This window comes from Mobula birostris, chromosome 29, assembly GCF_030028105.1.
Source record: "Mobula birostris isolate sMobBir1 chromosome 29, sMobBir1.hap1, whole genome shotgun sequence".
Lineage (NCBI taxonomy): Eukaryota > Metazoa > Chordata > Chondrichthyes > Myliobatiformes > Myliobatidae > Mobula > Mobula birostris.
In genome coordinates, this window is record NC_092398.1 from 30304826 (window position 1) to 30328642 (window position 23817).

General features: G+C 47.6%; 1 protein-coding gene across 2 annotated transcripts in view; it reads left to right on the plus strand.

Annotated features, from left to right (window-relative positions):
- LOC140190235 (sodium-coupled neutral amino acid transporter 3-like) overlaps positions 1 to 23308 on the plus strand; it is a 51856-nt gene extending 28548 nt beyond the window's left edge. Inside the window, exons 14-16 of one of the 2 annotated variants that reach the window (XM_072246794.1) lie at positions 1136 to 1280; positions 13381 to 13484; positions 14121 to 23308. In XM_072246794.1, the coding sequence (XP_072102895.1) occupies positions 1136 to 1280; positions 13381 to 13484; positions 14121 to 14228 (357 nt within the window). In that variant the 3' untranslated portion in view covers positions 14229 to 23308. The remainder of the gene's footprint in view (positions 1 to 1135; positions 1281 to 13380; positions 13485 to 14120) is intronic. The other variant, XM_072246795.1, reaches the window with a different exon arrangement.
- Positions 23309 to 23817: the final 509 nt, after the last annotated feature.

Genomic DNA, 23817 nt, shown 5'->3' on the forward strand with positions numbered 1-23817 from the left:
ACCTATCAACCTCCACTTTAACTGAACCCAATGACTTGGCCTCCACAGAGGTTTTTGTGGTGATGAATTCCACAGATTCACCACCCTCTGGCTAAAGAAATTCCTTCTCATCTCTGTGCTACATGGATGCTCTTCCATTCTGTGGCTGTGCCCTCTGGTTCTAGGCTCTGCCGTAGGAAACATCCTCTATCAAGCTGGTCAATTTCATCATCCTCTCCTGAAAATCCGGCCTGAAACATTGACTGTTTATTCCCCAACATGGACGCTGCTTGACCTGCTGAGCTCCGCCAGCATTTTCTGTGTATTCCAGCACCTGCAGAATCTCTGGTGCCTCTGATGTCTGATTGGACACAGATTGGGGAGCCTCCCTCCCCCTTGTCTCTATTTTCCCATTTCTCCTCACCTGGCCATCGCCTCCCTCTGGTGTCCCTTTCTCCTATGGTCCACTCTCCTCCACCTATCAGATTCCTCCTTCAGCCCTTGACCTTATCCACCTATCGCCTCCCGGCTGCTTACTTCTACCCACCCTCCCCCACCTGTCACCTTCCAGCGTGTACTCCCTCCCCTTCCCTTACTTATTCCAGTTTCTGCCCCCTTCCTGAAGGGCCTCAGCCTGAAATGCCCACTGTTTATTCTCCTCCATAGCCTCTTGGAGGGAAATCAGCAGTGGGCATTTCAGACTCCTGGGAGTTCCTCCAGCATTTTGCGTGTGTTACTCTGGATTTCCAGCACCTGCAGAATCTACCTGGTCAAATTTACCTGGTCTTGTCTCTGACGACTCTCTCCCCTTTCTAGATCTCTTCGCTTCTGTTTGTGGTGAGAGGTTGCCTGCCAATGTCTTCTGTGAGCCCACCGACTCTCGTCGCTACCTAGGGTTGTAACTCTTCCCACTCTGTTGCGTGTAAAGATGCTTTCCGCTTCTCAGTCCCTCTGTCCCTTCCCCTGTCTGTTCCTGGGATGAGGTCTTCCGTCCCAAAAAATCCACGGCGTCCTCTTTTTCAAATGCCAAGTCTGTTCACTTTCCTACCTGCTTGTTTCCGGGACTTTGTTGGTGGTTGGGGGGCTTTTGGGAATTTCGGGAGCTGCTTCCCAAGCCTCTGCCTGATGTCTCTCCCTCTTCCGGGGCTCTCCGCAGATCCGTCGGGCTATTCAGCAGCTCCTGTTTCCCGGGAAGGCCTTCCGATGGCCTCGGCACGTTGTCATAGCGATCTGCCTGCTGTTCTGCGTCAACCTCCTGGTCATCTTCGTTCCCAACATCCGGGATATATTTGGAATTATTGGTAAGCGGGACAGAATATGGGGGGGGGGGAGGCGCAGACTGACGTGAATTTGCTGATTTGCTGTGTCCCCTCCGTGAAGATTCATGTCCCTGGAAGCATTTTGGTGTCTCTGAGCCTGTGTGTGTTGACATTGAAGAGGGTCCACAGGAAGTTTACAACAGTGATCCAGGGAATGAAAGGGTTAACGTACCAGGAGCATTTGGCATTTCAGAGCCTGTACTTGCCTAGAGCTCGGAAGAATGAAGGGGAAGTGTCGTTGTAACCTACCGGATACAGGAAAGCCTGGTTAATGTGGACGTGGTGGAGAGGATGTTTCAAATAGTGGGAGAGTCAGTAAGTACTTGCTGAGGGTTTACAAGGCTTTGGTCAGACTGCACTTGAAGTATTGTGAGCGTGTTTGGGCCCCTTACCTAAGGAAGGCTGTGCTGGCATTGGAGAGTGTTTCTCAACAGTGATCTCAGGAATGAAAGAGTTAACATATGAAGGCTCTGGGCCTGCAATCGTTGGAGTTTGGAGGAATGAGGGGGAAGATCTCATTGAAACCTATCGAATATTGAAAGGCCTGGATAGAGTGGATTTGGAGAGGATGTATCCTATGCTGGGGGAGTGTAAGACCAGAGGGGACAGCCTCAGAACAGAGGGACGTCCCTTTAGAACAGAGATGAGGAGGAATCTCTTTAGGCAGAGGGTAGTTAATCTGTGGGATTCATTGTCACAGACGGCTGTGGAGGCCAAATCATTAAGGCAGCAACTGTTGGGTTTTTGATTGGTTGGGAAGGGTTACTGGAATGGAGGAGAAAATTAGCCTAGACTGAATGGGGGGAGCAGACTGGGATGGGCTGAACGGTCTGTTTCTGCTCCTATATCTCATGCTGTTGGAATATGCGACTGTATCCGTCTGCTCTCTGCGTATTCAGCCTCTGGCTAAGAGCCTCTTGAACGTATTTGCCCCCAACACCTCCCCTGGTGACACATTCCAGGTACCCACCACTCTGTGTGTAAAAAAGACCTTGCCTCACGCATCAAGGACTCATCGGTGGATCTGAATGAACACACTAGGGATGTCACGGACTTCATTAGAACAGTTGCAGATCAGTGCAGGTCATTCAGAATCGTCCCCCAGCCGGGAGAACCACGACCCGCTGAAGTCCAGGTCAGAGGCATTCAGGCCTGCCCACCAGATGAGTTACCAGACGTCCAGGCATGGCCTCCGGAAAGCCATCTCACGCCTGAAGTGGCAATTGCAGATGAAACTCGAATCAGCGAAGGACGCTCGGCAGTTGTGGCAGGGCTTGAGTGCTGTCACCTCCTCGAAAGCGAAACCAAGCAGAGGTGGGGATTTGCTTCCGGATGAACTCAATGCCTTCTCTGCTCGCTTTGAGTATCAAAACATGGAAGAACCATCACGAGCCGCCACAGCCCCCAAAGATCCCATGATTTCGATCTCTGAGGCCGTCCTGCGAGCATCCTTCGGGAGGGTGAACCCACAAAAAAGCATCCGGCCCAGGCGGGGGCGCCTGGCCAAGTACTGACGACCTGTGATCAACTGGCTGGAGTGTTCACTGGGATCTTTAACCTCTCCCTTCAGCAATCTGGGGTACCCACCTGCTTCATGCAGGCTTCAATCGGTGCCTAAGAATAATGTAACCTGCCTGGAAGACTATAGCCCAGGTAGCACTCGTATCCACAGTAGTGTTGTGTTTTGAGAGTTTGGCGATGGAACAAATCAGCTCCTGCCTCAGATCTGACTTGGGTCCGCTCCAATTTACCTACTGGAGGTAAAGGTCCACGGCAGATACCATCTCACTGGCTATTCTTTGAACCTTGGAGCTCTGGGCAGCAAAGATGCAAACATCCAGATGCTCTTTATCGACTACAGCTCGGCATTTAGCACCATTATCCCATCAAAACTAGTCAATTATCTCCAAGACCTTGCCCTCAATACCTCCTTGTGCAGTTGGATCCTGGATTTCCTCATTTGCAGATCCCTGTCAGTTTGGATCGGCAGCAACACCTTCTCCACAATCTCCATCAACATAGGTGAACCACAAAGCTTTGTGCTGAGCCCGAGCTCTACTCGCTTTACACATGTGGATGTGGTGAAGCACAGCTCTAATGCCTTATTCAAATCTGCTGATGACACCCACTGCCAATGGCTGAATCAAAGGTGGTGACGAATCAGCATATAAGAGGGAGATTGAAAATCTGGCTGAGTGGTGTGACAGCTGCAACCTCTCACTCAATGTCAGCAAGACCAAGGAGCTGATTGTTGACTTCAGGAGAAGGAAACCAGAGGCCCATGAGAAGGTCAGAGGTGGAGATGGTCAGCGACTGTAAATTCCCCTGTGTTATAACTTCAGAGAGCCTGCCTTGAGCTGTGACAAAGAAAGCACGGCAGCTCCTCTGCTTCCTTGGGAGTCCGCGGAGATTCAGCGTGACATCTAAAACTTCGACAAATGTCTATAGTTGTGTGGTGGAGAGTATATTGACTGGCTGCATCACAGCCTGGCATGGAACAGAAAATCCTACAAAAAGTAGTGGATACTGCTCAGTCCATCATGGATAAAGCCCTCCCCATCACTGAGGACATTTACACCAAACATTGTCACAGGAAAGCAGCATCCATCCTCAGGGGCCCCACCTGCCAGGACATGCTCTCTTCTCGCTGCTGCCATCAAGAAGGAGGCACAGGAGCCTCAGGACTCACACCACCAGGTTCAGGAACAGTTATTACCCCTCAGCCAACAGGTTCTTGAACTGAAGGGGATAACTTCACTTGCCCCATCATTGAACTGATCCCACAACCAATGGACTCACGGTCAAGGACCATTCATCTCATGTTGTCAATATTTATTACTTGCTTATTTATCTATCTATCTAATAATTATTTCTTTTTGTCTATTGCATACTGGCTGAACGCTCAAGTTGGTGAGGTCTTTCATTGATCCTGTTATGTTTACTTGGTGGGATTCATTGAGTGTGCCCACAAGAAAATGAACCCCAGGGTGATATATATTACTTTGAACTTTAAATCTGCACTCACCACTTGCAATGGCAGCTTGTTCCACACTCTCACAACCCTCATTTCCCCTCACGTTCCCCTTAAACATTTCACCTTTCACCCTCAACCCATGACCTCTTTCTCTAGTCTCACCCAATCTGCTTGCATTTATCCTATCTGTAGCTCTGAAAACCTCTATCAAATCTCCCCTCAGCCTTCTACATTCCAAGCAATAAACTCCTAATCTATTCAGCCTTCCCCTATAACTCAGGTTCTCCAGTCCACGTAATGCCTTTGTAAATTTTCTCTGCACTCTTTCAATCTTATTAGATTAGATTAGATTCAACTTTATTTTCATTGTGCCGAGTACAGATACAAAGCCAGTGAAATGCATTTAGCATCTGACCAGAAATGCAAAGAGTAGTGTTATTTACAAAATAACTGTGAATAAAAAATGTGCTACAGCACACAAATACAAAAGTACTGAGACAGTACAATATGGGTACAATACTGCTTAGTGCTGTGATGTGAGGTTCAGCAGGGTCACAGCATCAGGGAAGAAGCTCTTCCTGTGCCTGCTGGTGCGGGACTGGAGGCTCCTGTAGCGCCTACTGGATGGGAGGAGAGTAAAAAGTCCATGGTTAGGGTGAGATGCATCCCTGATAATGCTTTTCACCCTGCCCAGGCAGTGTTTATGGTAGATGTTCTCAATGGTGGGCAATTGGGTGCCGATAATCCGTTGGGCAGTTTTCACCACCGGCTGGAGTGCTTTGCGGTCTGATACCAAAGATATTGATATCATTCCTGTAGGTAGGTGACCAAAACTGCACATGGTATTCCAAATTAGGCCTCACCAACACCTTGCCAGGGTCGAAATGTCTAATACTAAAGTTGGATTAAACTTTATTTGTTACAACACAGAGAGAAGGCAGGAGAATGGGGCTGAGGGGGAAAAAGAATCAGCAGAGCACTCGATGGGCCAAATGGCCTAATTTTACTCCAAAGCAACACACACAAAATGCTGGAGGAACTCAGCAGGCCAAGGACAGTTAACATTTTGGGCTGAAGCCCTTCGTCAGAACTGGAAAGAAAGAGGAGGAGGTCAGAATAAGAAGATGGGGGGAGGGGAGGAGGAAATACAAGGTGGTAGGTGATAGGTGAAACTGGGAGAGGGGAAGTTGATGGGTGAAAGAGGTAAAGGGCTGGAGAAGGGGGGATCTGAAAGGAGAGGACAGAAGACCATGGGAGAAAGGGAAGGGGGAGGAACACTGGAGGGAGGTGATGGTCAGGTAAGGTTGTAAGGTGAGAGAGGGAAGTGGGAATGGGGAATGTTGAAGATGGGGGCATTACCAGAAGTTTGAGAACAATGTTCATGCCTTCAGGTTGGAAGCTACCCAGACGGAATACAAGGTGTTCCTCCTCCAATCTGACTGTGGCCTCATCGCAGACCATGGACTGGCTTGTCAGAATGGGAATGGGAAGTAGAATTGAAATGGGTGGCCAGCGGGAGATCCCGCCTTCTATGGCCGACGGAGTGAAGTGGTCTCCCAATCTACTTCGGGTCTCGCAGATAAACAGGAGGCTGCACCAGGAGCACTGTATACAGTAGGCGACCCCACGGACTCCCCTCACCTGGAAGGACTGTCTGGGGCCCTGAACGGTAGTGAGGCACTTGTCCTGCTTGCAAGGATAAGTGCCAGGAGGGATAGAAGCTCTTACTGTTTTTATATCTTAAACAACTTCACTGTAACATCCCAACTCCTGTGCTGAGTACTCTTGATTCATGTGCTGGACGGCTTGACCCTGGGATACAGATACCGGCTATCTGTCTCTGCTTCTCCTAATTTTATAAAAGATTCAAAGTACATTTATTATCAAAGTATGTATGCGGTATATCACCCTGAGATTCGTCTTCCCACAGACAGACACAAAGAAACACCTTGGAACCCGTTCAAAGGAAACATCCAACACCCGACGCGCCCAAAACAAATCGCGCAAACCGAGTGAATGACAAACGGGATATTAAAGACCAGACTGCGGAGTTGTTGAAAGGGTCTAGGAGTGTTCAGATCATCAGGTCTCCACTCAGCCTCCACTGCTCCAGAGCAAACAACCCATGTTTGTCCAACTCCCTCCTCCTGCCCCCCATTATCGCCTCTAAACCAGGCAGCATCCTGGTGAACCTCTTCTCCACCCTCTCCAAAGCCCCCCTTGTGCCCCCGCCCCCCCGTAACCGGGCAACCGGATCTGAATGAAGTACTCCAGAAGCACTCTTTAACTAAAGCTGCATCATAACTTCCTCACTCTTGAACTCGATGCGCACACCTTCTTTGCCATGCTATTGACTTACGTGGCCACTTTCTGTGGATCTGCACTCCAAGATCCTCTGACCAACACTGTTAAGAGACCTGCCACACATCAACGTCAATTTATCATCCAAGTTGCCATTTGCTACCTTGAGATTCTTGCAGGCATTTACAGGCATAAAAAAAAAATAGAATTTATGGAAAACTATACATAAACAAAGATTGACAAGGAACCAACACGCAAACAAAGACAAACTACAAGTAAAAAGATAATACTGAGAACATGAGATGTAAGGAGTCCCTGAAAGCTAGTCTGCAGGTTGTAGAATCATTTCAGAGTAGAGGTGAGTGAAGATATCCACTTCCATCAGGCTGGTTCAGGAGCCTGATGGTTGAAGGGTGATAACTGTTCCTGAACCTGGTGCGTTGGGACTTAAGACTCCTGAAAGTAGAATTTGTTACATTTAATCTCCCAAAGTGCAACATCTGATACTTGACCGGATTAAACTCCATCTGCCATTTCTCTGCCCATATCTGCAATTTCATCTATGTTCTGCTCTATCCTTTGGCACCCTTTTATCACCAATCATTGCGTCATCTGTGAAGTTACTAACCCATTCATCTAGTTTGACATTCAAGTCATTTCAATCTTATCTTCCCTGATTGAAGTTGACAGAATCACTTGAGGCATAGATAAGGCAGACTGAATCTTTTTCCCAGGGTTGAAATGTCTAATACTAAAGTGAGATCGTAGAACATACAGGCCCTTCGGCCCACAATGTCATGCTGACCATGTAACCTACTCTAGAAACTGCCTAGAATTTCCCTACCACATAGCCCTCTATTTTTCTAAGCTCCATGTGCTCTTAAAAGACCCTATTGTATCTACCTCCACCACCAACTTCAGCAGTGCATTCCACGCACCCACCACTCTCGATGTGAAAAACTTACCCCTGACATCTCCTTGGTACCTACTTCCAAACACCTTAAAATTATGCCCCCCTTGTGCTAGCCATTTCAGCCCTGGGAAGAAGCCTCTGGCTATCCACATGATCAATGCCTTTCATCTTCTTGTACACCTCTATCAGGTCACCTCTTATCCACTGTCGCTCCAAGAAGAAAAGGCTAAGTTCACTCAACCTATTCTCATAAAGCACGCTCTCCAATCCAGGCAACATCCTTGTAAATCTCTTCAGCACTCTCTCTATAGTATCCACATCCTTCCTGTAGTGAGGTGACCAGAACTGAACACAGTACTCCAAATGGGGTCTGACCAAGGTCTGATATAGCCGTAACATTACCTCACGGCTCTTGAACTCAATCCCATGGTTGATGAAGGCCAATGCACCATACGCCTTCTTAACAACACTGACAACCTGCGCAGCAGCTTTGAGTGTCCTATGGACATGGACCCCAAGATCTCTAAGATTCTCCATACTGCTAAGAGTCTTACCTTTAATACTAAAATTTTAAGACTTAAAATTTGACTTACTGCAATGAACCATCTCACACTTATCTGGGTTGAACTCTGGGTATCTGCCACTTCTCAGCCCAGTTCTGCATCCTATCAATGTCCTGCCGTAACCCTGACAACCCTCTAGACTATCCACAACACCCCCAACTTTTGTGTCATCAGCAAACTTACTAACTCACCCTTCTACTTCTCCATCTGTGTCAATTATAAAAATCACAGAGGGGTCCCAGAACAGATCCCTGTGGAACACCACTGGTCACCAACCTCCATGCAGAATATGAACCATCTCCAACCACCCTTTGCCTTCTGTGGTCAAGCCATTTCTGGATCCGCAAAGCAAGGTCTCCTTGGATCCCATACCTCTTTACTTTCTGAATGAACCTTGTATGGGGAACCTTATCAAATGCCTTACTGAAATCCATATACACTACATCCACTGCTCTACCTTCATCAGTGTGTTTTGTTACATCCTCAAAGAATTCAATCAGGCTCATAAGGCACGACCTGCCCTTGACAAAGCCATGCTGACTATCCCTAATCAGATTATGTCTCTCCAAATGCTCATAAATCCTGCTGTCAGGATCTTCTCCAACAACTTGCCTACCACTGAAGTCAGACTCACTGGTCTATAATTTCCTGTTATCTCCACTCCCTTTCATGAACAAGGGAACAACATTTGCAAACCTCCAATCCTCTGGTACTTCTCCCTATTGATGATGCAAAGATCATTGCCAGAGGCTCAGCAATCTCCTCCCTCACTTCCCACAGTAGCCTGGGGTATATCTCATCTGGTCCCGGTGACTTATCTAACGTAATGCTTTTCAAAAGCTCCAGCACATCCTCTTTCTTAATATCTATATACTCAAGTGTTTCAGTCCACTGTAAATTATCCCCACAATTGCCAAGGTCTTTTTCCTGGTGAATACTGAAGCAAAGTATTCATTAAGTACCTCCGCCACCTCCTCCAGCTCCATGCGCACATTTCCACTATTACACCTGATTGGTTCATCCTCTTGCTCTTCACATACTTGTAGAATGCCTTTTGAATGTCCCTGAATATTTGCCAGATTTCTGCCGTGTATTTCCCTGAGAACATCTGCTCCCAATTTATACTCCCAAGTTCCTGCCTAATAGCATCATTTCCCAAATTAAGTGTTTTCCCAAATTGTCTGCTCCTTTCTTTCCCCAGCACTATGGTAAAGGAGATAGAGTTGTGATCACTACCTCCAAAATGCTCTCCCACTGAGAGATCTGACACCTGACCAGGTTCATTTCCCAATACCAGATCAAGTACAGCCTCTACATATTGAGTCTGGAAACCTTCCTGAACACACCTAACAAACTCCACCTCATGTAAACCCCCTGTGCTAAGGAGATGTCAGTCAATATTAAGAGAGTTAAAATCTGCCATCACAACAACTCTATTATTATTGCACCGTTCCAGAATCTGCCTCCCTATCTGCTCCTCGATGTCTCGAATGTTACTATTGAGGCTGGGTGGTCTATAAAAAATACCCAGTAGAGTGATTGCCTCCCTTCCTGTTTTTGACTTCCATCCACAGTGTCTCAGTAGATAATCCCTCCATGACTTCCTCCTTTTCTGCAGCTGTGGTACTATCCCTGATTCGCAATGGCACGCACCCACCTCTTTTGCCTCCCTCCCTATCCTTTTTGAAACATCTAAAGCCTGGCACACTCAGCAGGCTTTATTGCCCCCGAGAAATCCAAGTCTCTGTAATGACTACGACGTCATAGTTCTGTCATAGGTTAAAGGGATCAGCTTTCTTTGTCACGACACGGGGAGAAGGCAGAAGAATGGGGCTGAGAGGGAAAATAAATCAGACGTGATCAGGTAGCAGAGCAGACTCGATGGGCCGAATGGCACAATTCTGGTCCTCTGTCTTATACTACATATGTACATCGAAAAATACAGTGAAATATATCGCTTGCATCTACGCACTCAGCAACAGTAAGACCGAGGAACTGATTGTGGCCTTCGGAAAGAGTAAGACGTGAAAACAAACACCAGTCTTCATCAGGAGATCAGAAGTGGGAAGAATGAGCAATTTCCAGTTCCTAGGTGTCAGTATCTCTGAGGATCAATCCTACATATTGATCAGTTATGTAACCCTTAGACTTGGCCAGCTTGGGGAATTGTCCCGGGGAAAACAGCCTCTGGCCCCGCCAAACTGAGAAATCACGTTTGTGTGGATGCTGTGTAATGTACCGCCCAGTTACAAACCCACAATGCAAAATATCGGACAGTACACCATGTGCAATTAAATGATTGAATTTTATGAATCTTAATCTGAATATAGAGTTAGTAATGAAAATTTTAAAAAGGGCCCGTTTCAAGGAAAAGTCAAAAGTGCACGTTGGAGCTCACTCCATCGCCATCGATCTCCTCGCATCGCCAACCTTTGGGCCCTCAGATCCCAGTCCACTCCGTCCAGGGGTCTACCAGCTCTCTCCATGTGTGTCTTCCCTCTTCATCTCTCCTCGACAAAGACTGCGAGAAACCTCCTTCCAGATTCACAAGACAGAGCAACAATCTCTAATTGGCTAACATGTATAACCGTAGTCCTGTTATCTCCAGCCATAACCTAAACATTGCTGCTACAGAGAAACCGTTACCTCAGCAGTGAACATTACAGAGAAGCCATTACATTAGCCTTAGCAGTGAAACATTACATTACATGAGCCTTAGCAGTGAAACATTTCAGCGCATTACAGTTCCAAAGAAGGCAATGTAGCGACCATGTTTCATTAGGAGTTTGAGGAGATTGGGTATGTCACCAAAGACACTGGCAAATTTTTACAGGAAAGCATTCTACCTGGCTGTATCCCCGTCTGGAAGAGGACTGAAGTAAACTGCAGGAAGCTGTGAACTTCAGTCAGCTCCATCACGGGCACTGGCCTCCCCAGCATCCAGGACATCTTCAAGGAGCAATGCCTCAAAAAAGTGGCACGATAACAAGGTGGTTAGCACATCGCTTTACAGTATGGGCGACTTGGGTTCAATTCCTGCCTCTGCCTGCAAGGAGTTTGTATGTTCTCCCTGTGACTGCGTGGGTTTCCTCCAGGTGCTCTGGTTTCCTCCCACAGACCAAAGATGTACTGGTTGGTATGTAAACTGGTCATTGTGAATTGTCCCGTGATTAAGCCAGGGTTAATAAATTGATGCTTCTTTTTCAGGTACCTGTACACTTGCTCATTAATGCAAATATCTAATCAGCCAATCATGTGGCAGTAACTCAGTGCATAAAAGCATGCAGACACGGTCACGAGGTTCAGTTGTGGTTCGGACCAAACATCAGAATGGGGGAAGAAATGTGATCGAAGTGACTTTGACAGTGGAATGATTGTTGGTGCCAGACGGGGTGGTCTGAGTATCTCAGAAACTGTTGATCTCCTGGGATTTTCACACACAACAGTCTCTAGAGTTTACAGAGAATGGTGCAAAAAAAAAAAAATCCAGTGAGTGGCAGTTCTGTGGGTGAAAACACCTTGTTAATGAGAGAGCTCAGAGGAGGATGGTCAGACTGCTTCAAGCTGACAGGAAGGCGACAGTAACTCAAATAACCACAACTGTTACTGGTGTTACAACAGTGGTGTGCAGAAGAGCACCTCTGAACGCACAACACATCAAACCTTGGAGTGGATGGGCTACTGCAGCAGAAGACCATGCCGGGTTCCACTCCTGTACCTAATAAAGTGGCCCCTGAGTGTAAGTTGGCACATGTACCGAAGACTTCGCAAGGCTTCCATACAGATCGTTTTGTTACATCAGTGCACCGAGGCAATACCGGGGAAAACGATGACCGAACCACGGGATAAAGTGTTACTGTTACAGGGAAAGTGCAGTGTAGGTGCAAGGACCACAGCGTTGTAGATTGTGAGGATGATGGTGAATATTGGTAGCTTGGGTTGAGGTGTTTGATTTTGGGGTGTTTGCCAAACTTGGCAATTAGTTTGCAGAAGTTTCATCGCCCATCAAGGTGACATCCTCAGTGCGCAGTTGTTGGTGTTTCTCTCTGGGAGTGCTCGCGTTTATATTACACCCTCCCAACCCCTTCACTTATCCCAGTCCTGATTGGCTATCCCTTCATTTGACCTTTGAACTCTACCGGCTTGCGTTTCTTTGGCTCTGAGGGGTCCATAGACGGTGTCTATTTTGATGATGCTTGTTTACAGAGTTATCAGAAGAGGATCACACCTCTTAAAAATATTCCTGCCTGCCTCGTGTTTGCCCGCGCCAGAGCCTCCGCGGTGTCCCGGTTAAACTGGTGTCCTTCCCGGTCTTCCTGCACCGGGATCAGCAACGGCAGCTGACGTCTCCGTTCCGTCGGTTTGTGCTCCCGCAAGCGAGTTGAGAGTTTGCGTCCTGTCTGGCCAACATGGTTCTTGTTGCAGTCTCCACAGGTGATCCTGTACACCACAATCCTGTAGTCGGTTGTCTTAGATTGTGATGACAGGAGTTTATTCTTCAGTGTGTGTGAAGAGACTGATAGCAGCAGGTTTGGAGTTATGCTTGAGCCTGGTTGTTCAGTCCTTTCAGACTTTTGGTGAGTGAGGTCTTGGGTTATGCTGGCTGCTTTACTGAGGCAGCGGAAAGTGCCGACAGTCCGCGGTCTCAGGCAGAGCAGTTGCCGTATCAGGCTGTGCTTCATTGTCAAAAGCTGGTGAAGGAAAATGCCAAAATTATTTCCTCAAGGTAGATATACACAGAATGATCTGTCTAGATTTCACCAGACAGAATCCTTTCATTATATTTTGATGTGTGTGACAGTAATTGTCCAGAGGCCATGAACAGGAGGGATTCTGCAGAAGCTGGGAATCCAGAGCAACACACACAGAGGAACTCAGCAGGTCAGGCAGCATCTGCGGAAGTGAATAAGCAGTCAACGTTTCGGGCCGAGACCCTCCTTCAGGGTTGAGAAGGAAGGGGGAAGAAGCCAGAATAAGAAGGTGGGGTGGGAGGGGAGGGGAGGGAGTGGATATCGAGGACAAGAGAAAATGTGCAGATGCTGGAAATGCAAGCAACGCACACAAAATGCTGGAGGAACTCAGCAGGCCAGGCTGTGACTAAAGGAGAAGGATGGTGAGAGGTGGCTGGGCTGCTAGTCGGGGTGTTCACTCTGCCCTTTCATCCATGGACGCTGCCTGGCCTGCTGTGTTCCTCCAGCACTTTGTGTGTGTAGCGTTGAGTAAGTATCGCATCTTACTTCCGCTCGTGAACCTGAACGGAGCTGGTTCCCCCCTCTGTGGCTGGCCACAACCGTGTCCAGACTAACGTTGGTCTCCTGCTTCCCTTTAAAGGTGCCACCACCGCTCCGAGCCTCATCTTCATCCTGCCCGGACTCTTCTACATTCGGATCGTCCCCAACGACAAGGAGCCCTTGAAGTCCAGGTCCAAGATCCAGGTGATTGCTGCCGTCTGCCTCCGCACACCCACCCACTTCCCTGAGTGAACTCTCTGACCAAATCCCAGCCACCTCCCACCCTCCTCCCTATTGGGGCCACTGGTCCGGAATCCTGAGGATCGGGAATACTGGCTTGGGGTGCCGGTGCGTGGGAAACCCGGTGGGATGGTGTTGAGGGCACTCCCTCATCTCCATCAGTACTCCCTCCCTTCCAGCCTCCCGCTGTGCTATGCCCACGGCCCCCCTCACCCACCTCCCCCCCGACAGTATGGCGCTCTCTCCGCACCCCCCACCCCTGTGCGCTCCTGAACCACCCCTTCCCTACTACAACTCTTCTGCAGGATGTCCCATCCGTAACTTAACCCCTGTGTTTCTCCCCCTCTCCCACTCCTCTACTCCCTGCACCTCTTCCTCCTCCACTCCTCTCCTCTCCCCACTCCTCCTCCATTCCTCCACTCCTCCCCACTCCTCCTCCTCCACTCCTCCTCTCCTCTCTCCACTCCTCCCCATTCCTCTACTCCTCCCCATTCCTCCACTCCTCCCCTCCCCACTCCTCTCCTTCCCTCCACTCTGTCTTCTTCCTCTATACCTTCCCTACCTCCCCTCCTCTCTTTCTCCCCCCACTCTCCTCCACAGGCTCTCTGCTTCGCGACCGTGGGTTTCATCTTCATGGTCATGAGTTTGAGTTTCATCATCGTGGACTGGACGACTGGCAGTGGGGGAGCGGCACGGGGGGGTCACTAATTGGTACCTGCACTCTTGCCTCGCCTCTCGAGTGTCCCGGGGCACCGAGTGTTTTATCGCAGTCTCTGCGCCCCTCCTCACTCATCCCTCTTCCCCGCACTGTACGCTCCATCCCAAGCTGTCCCTCTCCCTCCTGATCTTCCCCCTCCCTCTTTGTGAGAAGGGTGTTACTTTCAATGGGGGGGTGGAGGGGAGTCAGTAAGTTCATGTACCGAACTCTAATATTTATTCGGCAATGCGAGGACTTATAACTCAAATGTTGCACCCTTCACCCCTTTTCCTGCTGGACCAGCACCCCCCCATTCCCAAGGGTTTGTTAGGACCATCTGGAAATTGTACCTTGGGAAGGAGGAGGGCTGGGTGCTGGGCTTGGGGCTGGTACTTCTCTACTCCTGCTCGGGAGGGTCCAGAGAGACTTCTGCCTGGATTTGGTGGTGGGTGTGGGGGGAGAGAATGTTCCTGAGGAGGTGTGTCAGCCCTTTCTCTGTTGGGGGTGTGTGTGTGTGTGTGTGTACGTAAGTGTGCCTGCCCATCTCTGTATGTAAACTTGCCTGTGCCAGTTTGTGTGTGTACACCTGTACTGTTGTGCACTGGTCAGTCCGCCTTTATTTTGTGTCTGTTTGTACACCTGTAACATTGTGTGCAGGTTTTATGTCAGTGTTGTGTGCCTGTTTGTACACCTGTACCGTTGCGTGCAGGTTGTATTACTATATGCAGGCTTGTACGCCTGTATTGTTGTGAGCCTGTTTGTATGCCTGTATTGCTGTCTGCAGGTTTGTATGTCAGTGTCGTTGTGTGCCTGTACCATTGTGTGCAGGTTTGTATGCCTGTACAATTGTATGCAGGTTTGTACGCCTGTAGTGTTGTCTGCAGGTTTGCATGCCTGTAGTGTTGTGTGCAGGTTTGTACGCCTGTAGTGTTGTCTGCAGGTTTGCATGCCTGTAGTGTTGTGTGCAGGTTTGTACGCCTGTAGTGTTGTCTGCAGGTTTGCATGCCTGTAGTGTTGTGTGCAGGTTTGCATGCCTGTAGTGTTGTCTGCAGGTTTGCATGCCTGTAGTGTTGTCTGCAGGTTTGCATGCCTGTAGTGTTGTGTGCAGGTTTGCATGCCTGGTGTTGTGTGCAGGTTTGTGCGCCTGTAGTGTTGTGCAGGTTTGTACTCCTGTATCCCTGTGCCTATGCATGCATAGAGGTGCCTGCAAGGATGCATACCTGCCAGTTCATCTGTGTGTGTGCTTGTCTGTGTACAGTACATCTGTCTGATTGCAGATGGATTTTTGTGTCTACGTGTATGTGAGTGCGTGCAGATCCAGTAAGCCCACGCGTTGGCCACTGAAGCTCGGCGCTGCCTTTACTGCACGCTTCCGCACGGTGCTAGATCTGCTACAGATCGCCGAGACAGCCCGGGACCCCCCTCTGGGGAGAGTCCGGGGCAGTCACGTACACAGCGAGAGAACGGCCACAGCTACAGGGTAGGAGTGATAGGCTGACAAGGGTGTGGGGGAGTAGTTTCCGTTGTACCTCCTGAGGACGCCTGACACCAGACCACCCAAGGCTGGGGTGTGTGCTCAGAAACGGGGGGGGAAAGGGGATTTAATCAAGGCAATGAGAGACAGAGACAGCGGGCCCAATTCCCTTCACCGTTATTTTTGTTTAATCATCTTCCTGGTTTGATTTAAAGTGAAACCTATTATCTCCTATCAATGTGTTACACATAATTTATCAGATCTTTAGTTAATTAGACCTAGCCAGTTACCTGTAATCTCCATGGTAATTAGGTAACTGACTCGGATTAGTCAATAGGAGAACTCATACCTGGGCTGCAAGGTCTCGGCCTGAAATATTTTCTGCCCATTTCCATAAGACCATAGACATCTCCCCATTGGTGCTTCTCACTCAAAATGCTGGAGTTGACATTTCGGGCCGAGATCCTTCCTCAGGACTGGAGAGGAAGGGGGCAGATCCCCGAATAAAGTGGTCGGGGGAAATTCTGCCCTCTTCCTTTCAGACAATGGTACACAAAAGTTATATAAGACAGTGAAGAAATAAGGTGCTTCACAGTATAAATCTGGGAATTGTACAGTTACAGTTCTGTGCAAAAGTCTTAGGCACCTGATCTCAACATCATCAAGGATGTCTGGGATTACCTGGAGAGGCAGAAGCAAGTGAGACAACCAGAAGAACTCACACCCAACTTTCTTATAAAATCTAAGAGAATTGATGCCATTTTAAAGACACAGGGTGGTCACACCAAATATTGATTTGACGTTGTTTCTTTTTTTACTGCTACTGCTTTTTATAGTAACTTTTTAAGAAACTTTTCTTAAGAAACTTTTCATTATTTTTGAAAGCGCCTTTGCTTTACAGAATTTGTTTACATGTGCCTAAGACTTGTAGTTTACTGCAGGTCATCAGGGTAAAGCAGTGATCGTGAGGGATTTTAATCTGTAAATGGGTAGAGTGTGCCAAATATACCATCCTGGTTGGCTACTGACTGGGATGTTGTACCTCTGGGGACACTGGTGATTGCGAGATCCTCTGATGCCCTCTCCCCTGATATCCTGCCGGCTGACAGCCGGATTGCATTCGATGTCTTTGTGCTGGTTGTCAAGTCAATAGTGTGTGTGTGTGTGTGTGTGTGTCTGGGCTGAGTTCAGGAATGGCTGCACGTGATTTATTTTTGTTATTTGTTGGAGTGTGTACACTATCCCGAGGGAATCAGAATCAGATTTATTATAACTGACAAAACGATGTGAAATGAGTTGCTTTGCAATGCATTAAAAATCGACTTTTAAGTCACAATAAAAAGATTGTGCAGGAATGGAATAGTGAGGTAGTGTTCATGGGTTCAGAAATCTGACGGAGGAGGAGAAGAAGCTGTTCCTAAAACATTGAGTGTGGAACTTCAGGCTCCCGTACCTCCTGCCCGATGGCAGCAACGGTAAGAGAGCATGTCCCAGATGCTCAGTGTAACGGGGATAATGTGGAATACTGGCTTGTGTGGAATTTCGGAAATAAAATAGACAAGCAACGACATTACGTTTAGTGTATAATGAAGTAAGGGTTGGCCAATCATCTGTGAGTTAAAGAGAGGTGGGGGAAGAGTGATCATAATAAATTTTCTGAAATTTTAGAATTTTATGAGGTCTGAAATGGATTCAGTCTAAAACTAGTGTTAAAGCAAATGGGGAGAAATAAATTTCAAAGATTCGCCAACCTAAAAGCAATGGTTAAATGTTTAAGAATTAATATGTGTATCAGCCTCCTGGCACGGAAACAGGCCATTTGGCCCATTGTGCCCCTGCAGGCAGTTTTGCCCATCTATAGAACCCCTGCCCCTCAGATCCTTGTTAAAACCCTTTCCTCACGTCTAGCCCGAGTCCTTATCATTGAACGTCGTTTAGTATTGGAGCAAGACACCTCACAGCACAGGGCAGGCCACCTGGTCCACCATACTGTGACAAGCTTGTTAATCTAATCGCACATGGACCATATCCCTCCCCTCTCTGTTGTTTCACTTGCCCATCTAAATGTCTCTTGTGCCTGCCTCTGGCAGCATGTTTCAGGAACCCACTGCTCTCTCTAAAATTACTCACCCCGCACACCTTCTTTCTCACCTTACAGACGTGCACCCCAATTCTAGACATTTTGAGCCTGGGAAAAAGATATCGGCTGCCTACTTCATCTATGCCTCATGTAATTATATAAACCTCTGTTAAAATCTACCCTCGGCCTCTGCCGCTCTGCAAAAACAGCCTGCAACACCCCCCCCGCCCCCCCGACAGTTAGTCCACCCTCTCGTTGTAGTGCATGCCCTTCAACCTGGGCAGGCTGCTGTCTGTTAATGTAATATATCGTTCACTTGTAGTGCGCCGTGTTGTATGACGTGGGCGATCATGGTCTTTCCATGACTATGATTATTCTTGGTAGAATTTTTTCTACAGAACTGTTTTGCTATTGCCTTCTTCTGGGCAGTGTCTTTACCAGACAGGTGACCCCCCCCCCCCCCCCCAGCCATTATTGATACTCTTCAGTGATAGCCTGCCCAGCATCAGCGGTCGTGTAACCAGGACTTGTGATGTGTGCCGGCTGCTCATATGACCATCCACTGTTGTGTTGGTTACTGAGGGACAGTGCAGAGAGAACTCGAGCACAGCAGCATGCAGGCTATTCGGCTGAACTTTATCGATCCTCCAGTGTGGAGTGACTAACGAGTGGCATAGGATTTAACCCATTAACCACCAGAGTATCCACCACCTACTCCCATGGCCTCACGTGACCCTGATCGGGGGGCTCAGCAGGTGCTACACCTCGCCCAAGGGTGACCTGCAGGCTAGCGGAGGGAAGGAGCGCCTTACACCTCCTTTCGTAGAGACGAATCTCCACCCCACCACCCCAAGTAATATATACCTTTGGTTAAAAACAAAAAAAAAGACATATTCTGGTGTGACTATTCACAAAATTATAGGTAGCATTTGATTGTAAGAAAAGATGTTATTATATAAGTTCGGGAAAAGATCAGAAATGATATGGCCAAGAAGGGAGGGGGAGGTAGAATTTAGGAATCAGTGAGAAATTTATGAAAATTTGAAAGGATTAGCTAAGGTTTCAGACTGAGGACAAGCTGGATTATATTGGGCGGGGGGGAGGTGGAATAAGGGGAAAGCATTTTGTGTCCGTGCAGAAAGTTTTGTCACTTCACAGGGTCCCAGTTGAGAGTCGTGGAAAGCCACAGGGTGACGCTGTACTGGGTAAAATCCTGATGAAGGGTCTTGTCCCCAAACGTCGACTGTTTATTGTTTACTCATCTCCATAGACGCTGCCTGACCTGCTGAGTTCCGGCAACACTTTTTTCCCCTTTACACTTGCGTACTGGAAATCACATCTTGAATCTTGAACTGGGGCTGAAAGGCAATAAACTGCCAGGCCGTGGGTCCTGTGGAGGTAGTGAAGGAATCGTCCTCTTCCAGATTCTGGAAGGTGAATTGAGAAAGAGAGAGAGAGAGAGAAGGAAGCTGGAAGCAGTGGATCAGCTGTGCTGGAATCAGTCGCATAGCAATTTATTATTGAGAAAGTTATTGAAAGCAGCTCAACAAATAGTATGAGGACGGTTGATGTGTGCAGAGGAAGGAGATCCTGTTTGGCAACCCTGTCCTCGGGCTGTAAAAGCAGAACCACTTTAGTGCAAGTTTGTCGTCACAGTCCCGCATTCTCAGGGTTTAAATGTCACGTAGCATGAGCTGTGTTGCAGTAGCAGCACAGTGCATAAATTAACCCAAACTTAATTGTAGGTTAACTGAACATGAACTGCACAGCTCAGTCACCACTTTATGAGGTAACTTCCTGGACTGCATAAAGTGGCCACTGAGTGTATGTCCGTGGTCTTCTGTTGCTGGAGCCCATCCACTTCAAGGTTCAATGTGTTGTGCGTTCAGAGATGCTTTTCTGCACACCACTGTTGTAACAAATGGTTATTTCAGGTACTATCACCTTCCTGTCAGCTTGAAGCAGTCTGGCCATTCCCCTCTGAGCTCTCTCATTAACAAGATGTTTTCACCCAGAGAACTGCTGCTCACTGTATATCTTTCTGTTTTTCGCCCCATCTCTGTAAACTGTTGTGCATGAAAATCCCAGGAAATCAGCAGTTTCTGAGATACTAAAACCACCCTGTCTGGCACCAACAATCATTACATGGTCAAAATCACTTAGATCACATTTCTTCCCCCATTCTGATGTTTGTTCTGAACAACTGAACCTCGTGACCATATTGGTATGCTTTGATGCATTGAGTTGCTGCCTCGTGATTGGCTGGTTAGATATTTGCATTAAAGAACAGGAGTACCTAATAAAGTGGCCACTGAGTATACATTTAAATTTATTTTTCCCCACTATTTAAGGGGACAGGCATTGGACTAATGACCTGAAAGGCCACCTCTGCCGGTGATAAGAAATTGGGTTTGCGAATCGGTGGGAAAGTAGGATACCAATCAGATGGAAAATCTGAAGGAGCAGTAGCGACTGTAATTTAATCCCTATAACTGTGAGGGGAATCAGGATTGTTTATTATCACTGGCATACAGTACTGTGCAAAAAGGTTAGGCAAATATATATAGCTAGGGTGCACAGTACTGTATTTGTCAACGTGGAGAGCTAGCTTGTAAACCTGGAGGGAGAAATGGCAAGGGAAGTGGCAGCGAAGGAGTGTCAGGGCGAGAGTAACGTCACTACAGACACACCCAGCCCTGAGACACCAGGCAAGTTCATTTAATTCCAAACAATTGGTTTATTGATCTTTGCAGAAATGTCTCTCTGATACTTCCCCCTCCCTCTCCTCTCCCTTCCCCCTTCCCACTCTCACTCCACAATAGAGACCCACATCAGAATCAAGTTTATCATCACTCACATATGTCATGAAATTTATTTTTTGGCAGATGTACAGAGTAATACATAAAATTAGTACAGTACAGTGCAAAAGTCTTAGGCACCGGAGCTGTACGTATATACACACCTAAGGCTTTTGAACAGTGCTGAGTGTCGTGAAATTGGTTGTTTGTGCACTTTGAGAAGGCAAGCAATGAGACACGACAAGCCGTCGATAGTGTAACAGCGAGTGCAATGCTTTAGAGCAATCAGTGATCTGGGTTCCATTCCCACTGCTGCCGAGTTTGTGTGTTCTCCCTGTAGCTGCATGGGTTTCCTCAGGGTGCTCTGGTTTCCTCCCACAGTCCAAAGACTTGCGGATTAGGGTTAATGAAGCTGTGGCTATGCTATGTTGGTGCCAGAAAGGCCTCGTTTACAGGCTTCCCCCCACTACCCCCGTCGGTCTGTGTTGGTCATTGATGTAGACGAGGCCTTTCTCAGTTTGTGGCAACTAAAGATAGTCTTTTGTAACATACACAAAGTGGAGGTTGATAGGTTCTTGATTGGTGGGTGCATCAAAGGTTACAGGGAGAGGTCAGGAGAATGGGGTTGAGAAGGATAATAGATCAGCCATGATGGATTGGCAGAGCAGATGTGATGGGCCAATGGCCTAATTCTGTTCCTATGTCTTAAGGTTATGGTAACATGCTAAAAACATACAGAAATGCTGGAGGAAATCATAAATGAGTAAACAGTCGCCGTTTCGGGCTGAGACACTTCTTCAGGACTGAGAAGGGGGGGGAGGACACCAGAATAAAAAGGTGGGGGGAATGGAAGGAGGCTAGCTAGAAGGTGATAGATAGGTGAAGCCAGGTGGGTAGGAAAAGTAAAGGCCAGAAGGAGGAATCTGACAGGAGAGGAGAGTGGACACCAGGGGGAAGGGGAGTCCTTAATCACTTTTAATGTAATCTTTCTCAGGGAGGGGGGGCACTAAAAACCAGAGGGCATAGGTTTAAGATCAGAGGTAAGAGATTTAAAAGGAACATCAGGGGCAGCTTCTTCGCGCAACCAGTGGTGCTTATTTGAAATGAGCTGCCTGAAATAGTGGCCGAGCCAGGCATGTTGGCAACATTTGAAAACTGTCTCAATAAGAGAGTGGATGGGCGAGGTTTAGAGGGCAGTTGGCCAAACACGGGCACATGGGACTAGTTCACAAGGCAACATGGCTGGCATGGATGAGTTGGGCCGAAGGACTTGTTTCTGTGCTGTCTGCCTCAACTACACATGACAGAAGTAACCACGACAGACATCAGTCACAAGGGATTCTGCAGGTGTTGGGAATCTTGAGCGCACAAAATGCTAGAGGAACTCAGCAGGTTGGATAGCATCTATGGAGGGAAATGAGCAGTCAGTTTTTTGGCCCAAGACCCTTCATCTCTTCATAGGTGCCGCCCCACCTGCAATTTGTGTGCGTTGCAGAATTGCGGTTAAAATTGCCCCAGGTTGATTGCTATTTCTAGGGTGCTCCGAAAGGATTCGAAATAAAGCGAGCTTTAAACCAAGGGCAGAGGATGGTGGAAGGAAATCTGTCTTCTTTACCCTTGCCATAGGACCTATTTATTGACTTGCATTGAACTCCACGGTCAGTATTGTGAGGTTGGAACCACTCTGCCAGGTGCTTGAGCATCTGAAGTAGAAGCCCAACCATTATACTGCAGCTGTGCAGGTGTAGACTGGTGAAGAATTTGTAATTATGTCTGAGGGAACAAGTCTCACTACCTGTGACCAGTGACCACCAGGATGTTAAACTGTTTAAACCCTAAGCCCCATTCTTCGGTAGTGAACAGTGTGGATATAGAATGGTACTACTTTTTAGACAGGAGCCTGGCCCAGCACGTGTGTGTGTGTGTGTGTGTGTGTGTATACATGTCCTGTCTGTATTTCCCTGAGTGCGTCTGTCTGTTTCTGTGTGTGTTTCTGTCTGTTTGTCTTTCTGGGTGTCTGTTTCTCTGTATCTTTCTGAATGTGTCTGTGTGTGTGGCCTTTCTGCGCGTGTCTCTCTTTCTGAATGTGCATCTGTTTCTGTATGTGTGTCCTTCTCTTTCTGCTTGTGTGACTGATTCTCTTGCTCAGGCTGAAACAACACCCTGTGAAATCGAGAGGAACCCCCTCCCCCATGCTCTGCTATACTAATGCTGTGTGGCTTCTTTGACCTTGCTTCACCTGGGTGCCTGGCTTGCATTCCGAGTTTACCCGGCTACTTAACCCAATAAACTATGCCATGTCTGTCCCTCCTGCAACCTCTCCCAGCCCTCCCTCCACCCCTTGCGGGGAAAAAAAAGCAAAAACTGATAGCAGAAAAAATTTCTCGGTAATTTTATTTTTAGAAAGATCTGAAAGGGCAAGTCAATATTTAAGGAAAGTTAGTATTGTAGCTTTAGCAATTGCTGTAACTTTTTTGGAGCTGTTTTACTCTGTGTGCATTTTTTGTTCAATTGCAAGGAAGACTCTTTGCAGTTGTTTAGCCAAACCATTACTTGCAGTGGGGTTGGGGTGGAAAAGGTTTCAGCCCTTAGTTATATAAATACGAGTGAATTTTATGCTGTACAGAACAGCGTTTACTGAGGAAGAAAACTGAAGTTTATTGAAAATCCTCTGTACACTGTACCTATGTTAATTAACACTGATGTGCCCCGGAATAGAACGATGGATTTGAACTCAAACTGCTTGGTTGGCTCTTATTGTACTTACACCACACTCACGCTCACACACAGAAGGGAATTGTAACCCTGTTCTTAGATGCCGTACCCTTCTAGGGTTGTGGCAATTTACACAGTGGCCACTTTATAAGATGCAGGAGTGTACCTTATAAAGTGGCTACTGGAGTGGAACCCAGTGCAGTCTTCTGCCGCTGTAGCCCATCCCCTTCAAGATTTGACATGTTCAGAGACACTTTTCTACACACCACTGTTGTAACGGGTGGTTTTTTCAGTTACTGTCAGCTTGAAGCAGTCTGGCATTCTCCTCTGACCTCTCTCATTAACAAGGCGTTTTCACCCACAGAACTGCTGCTCACTGGAAGTTACTGTTGCTTGTTTTTCACACCATTCTCTATAAACTCTAGAGACTCATGCAAGAAAATCCCAAGAAATCAGCAGTTTCTGAGATACTCAAAACACCCTCTCTGGCACCAACAAAGTCGGTTCTTCCCCATTCTGCTGATGAATGCATT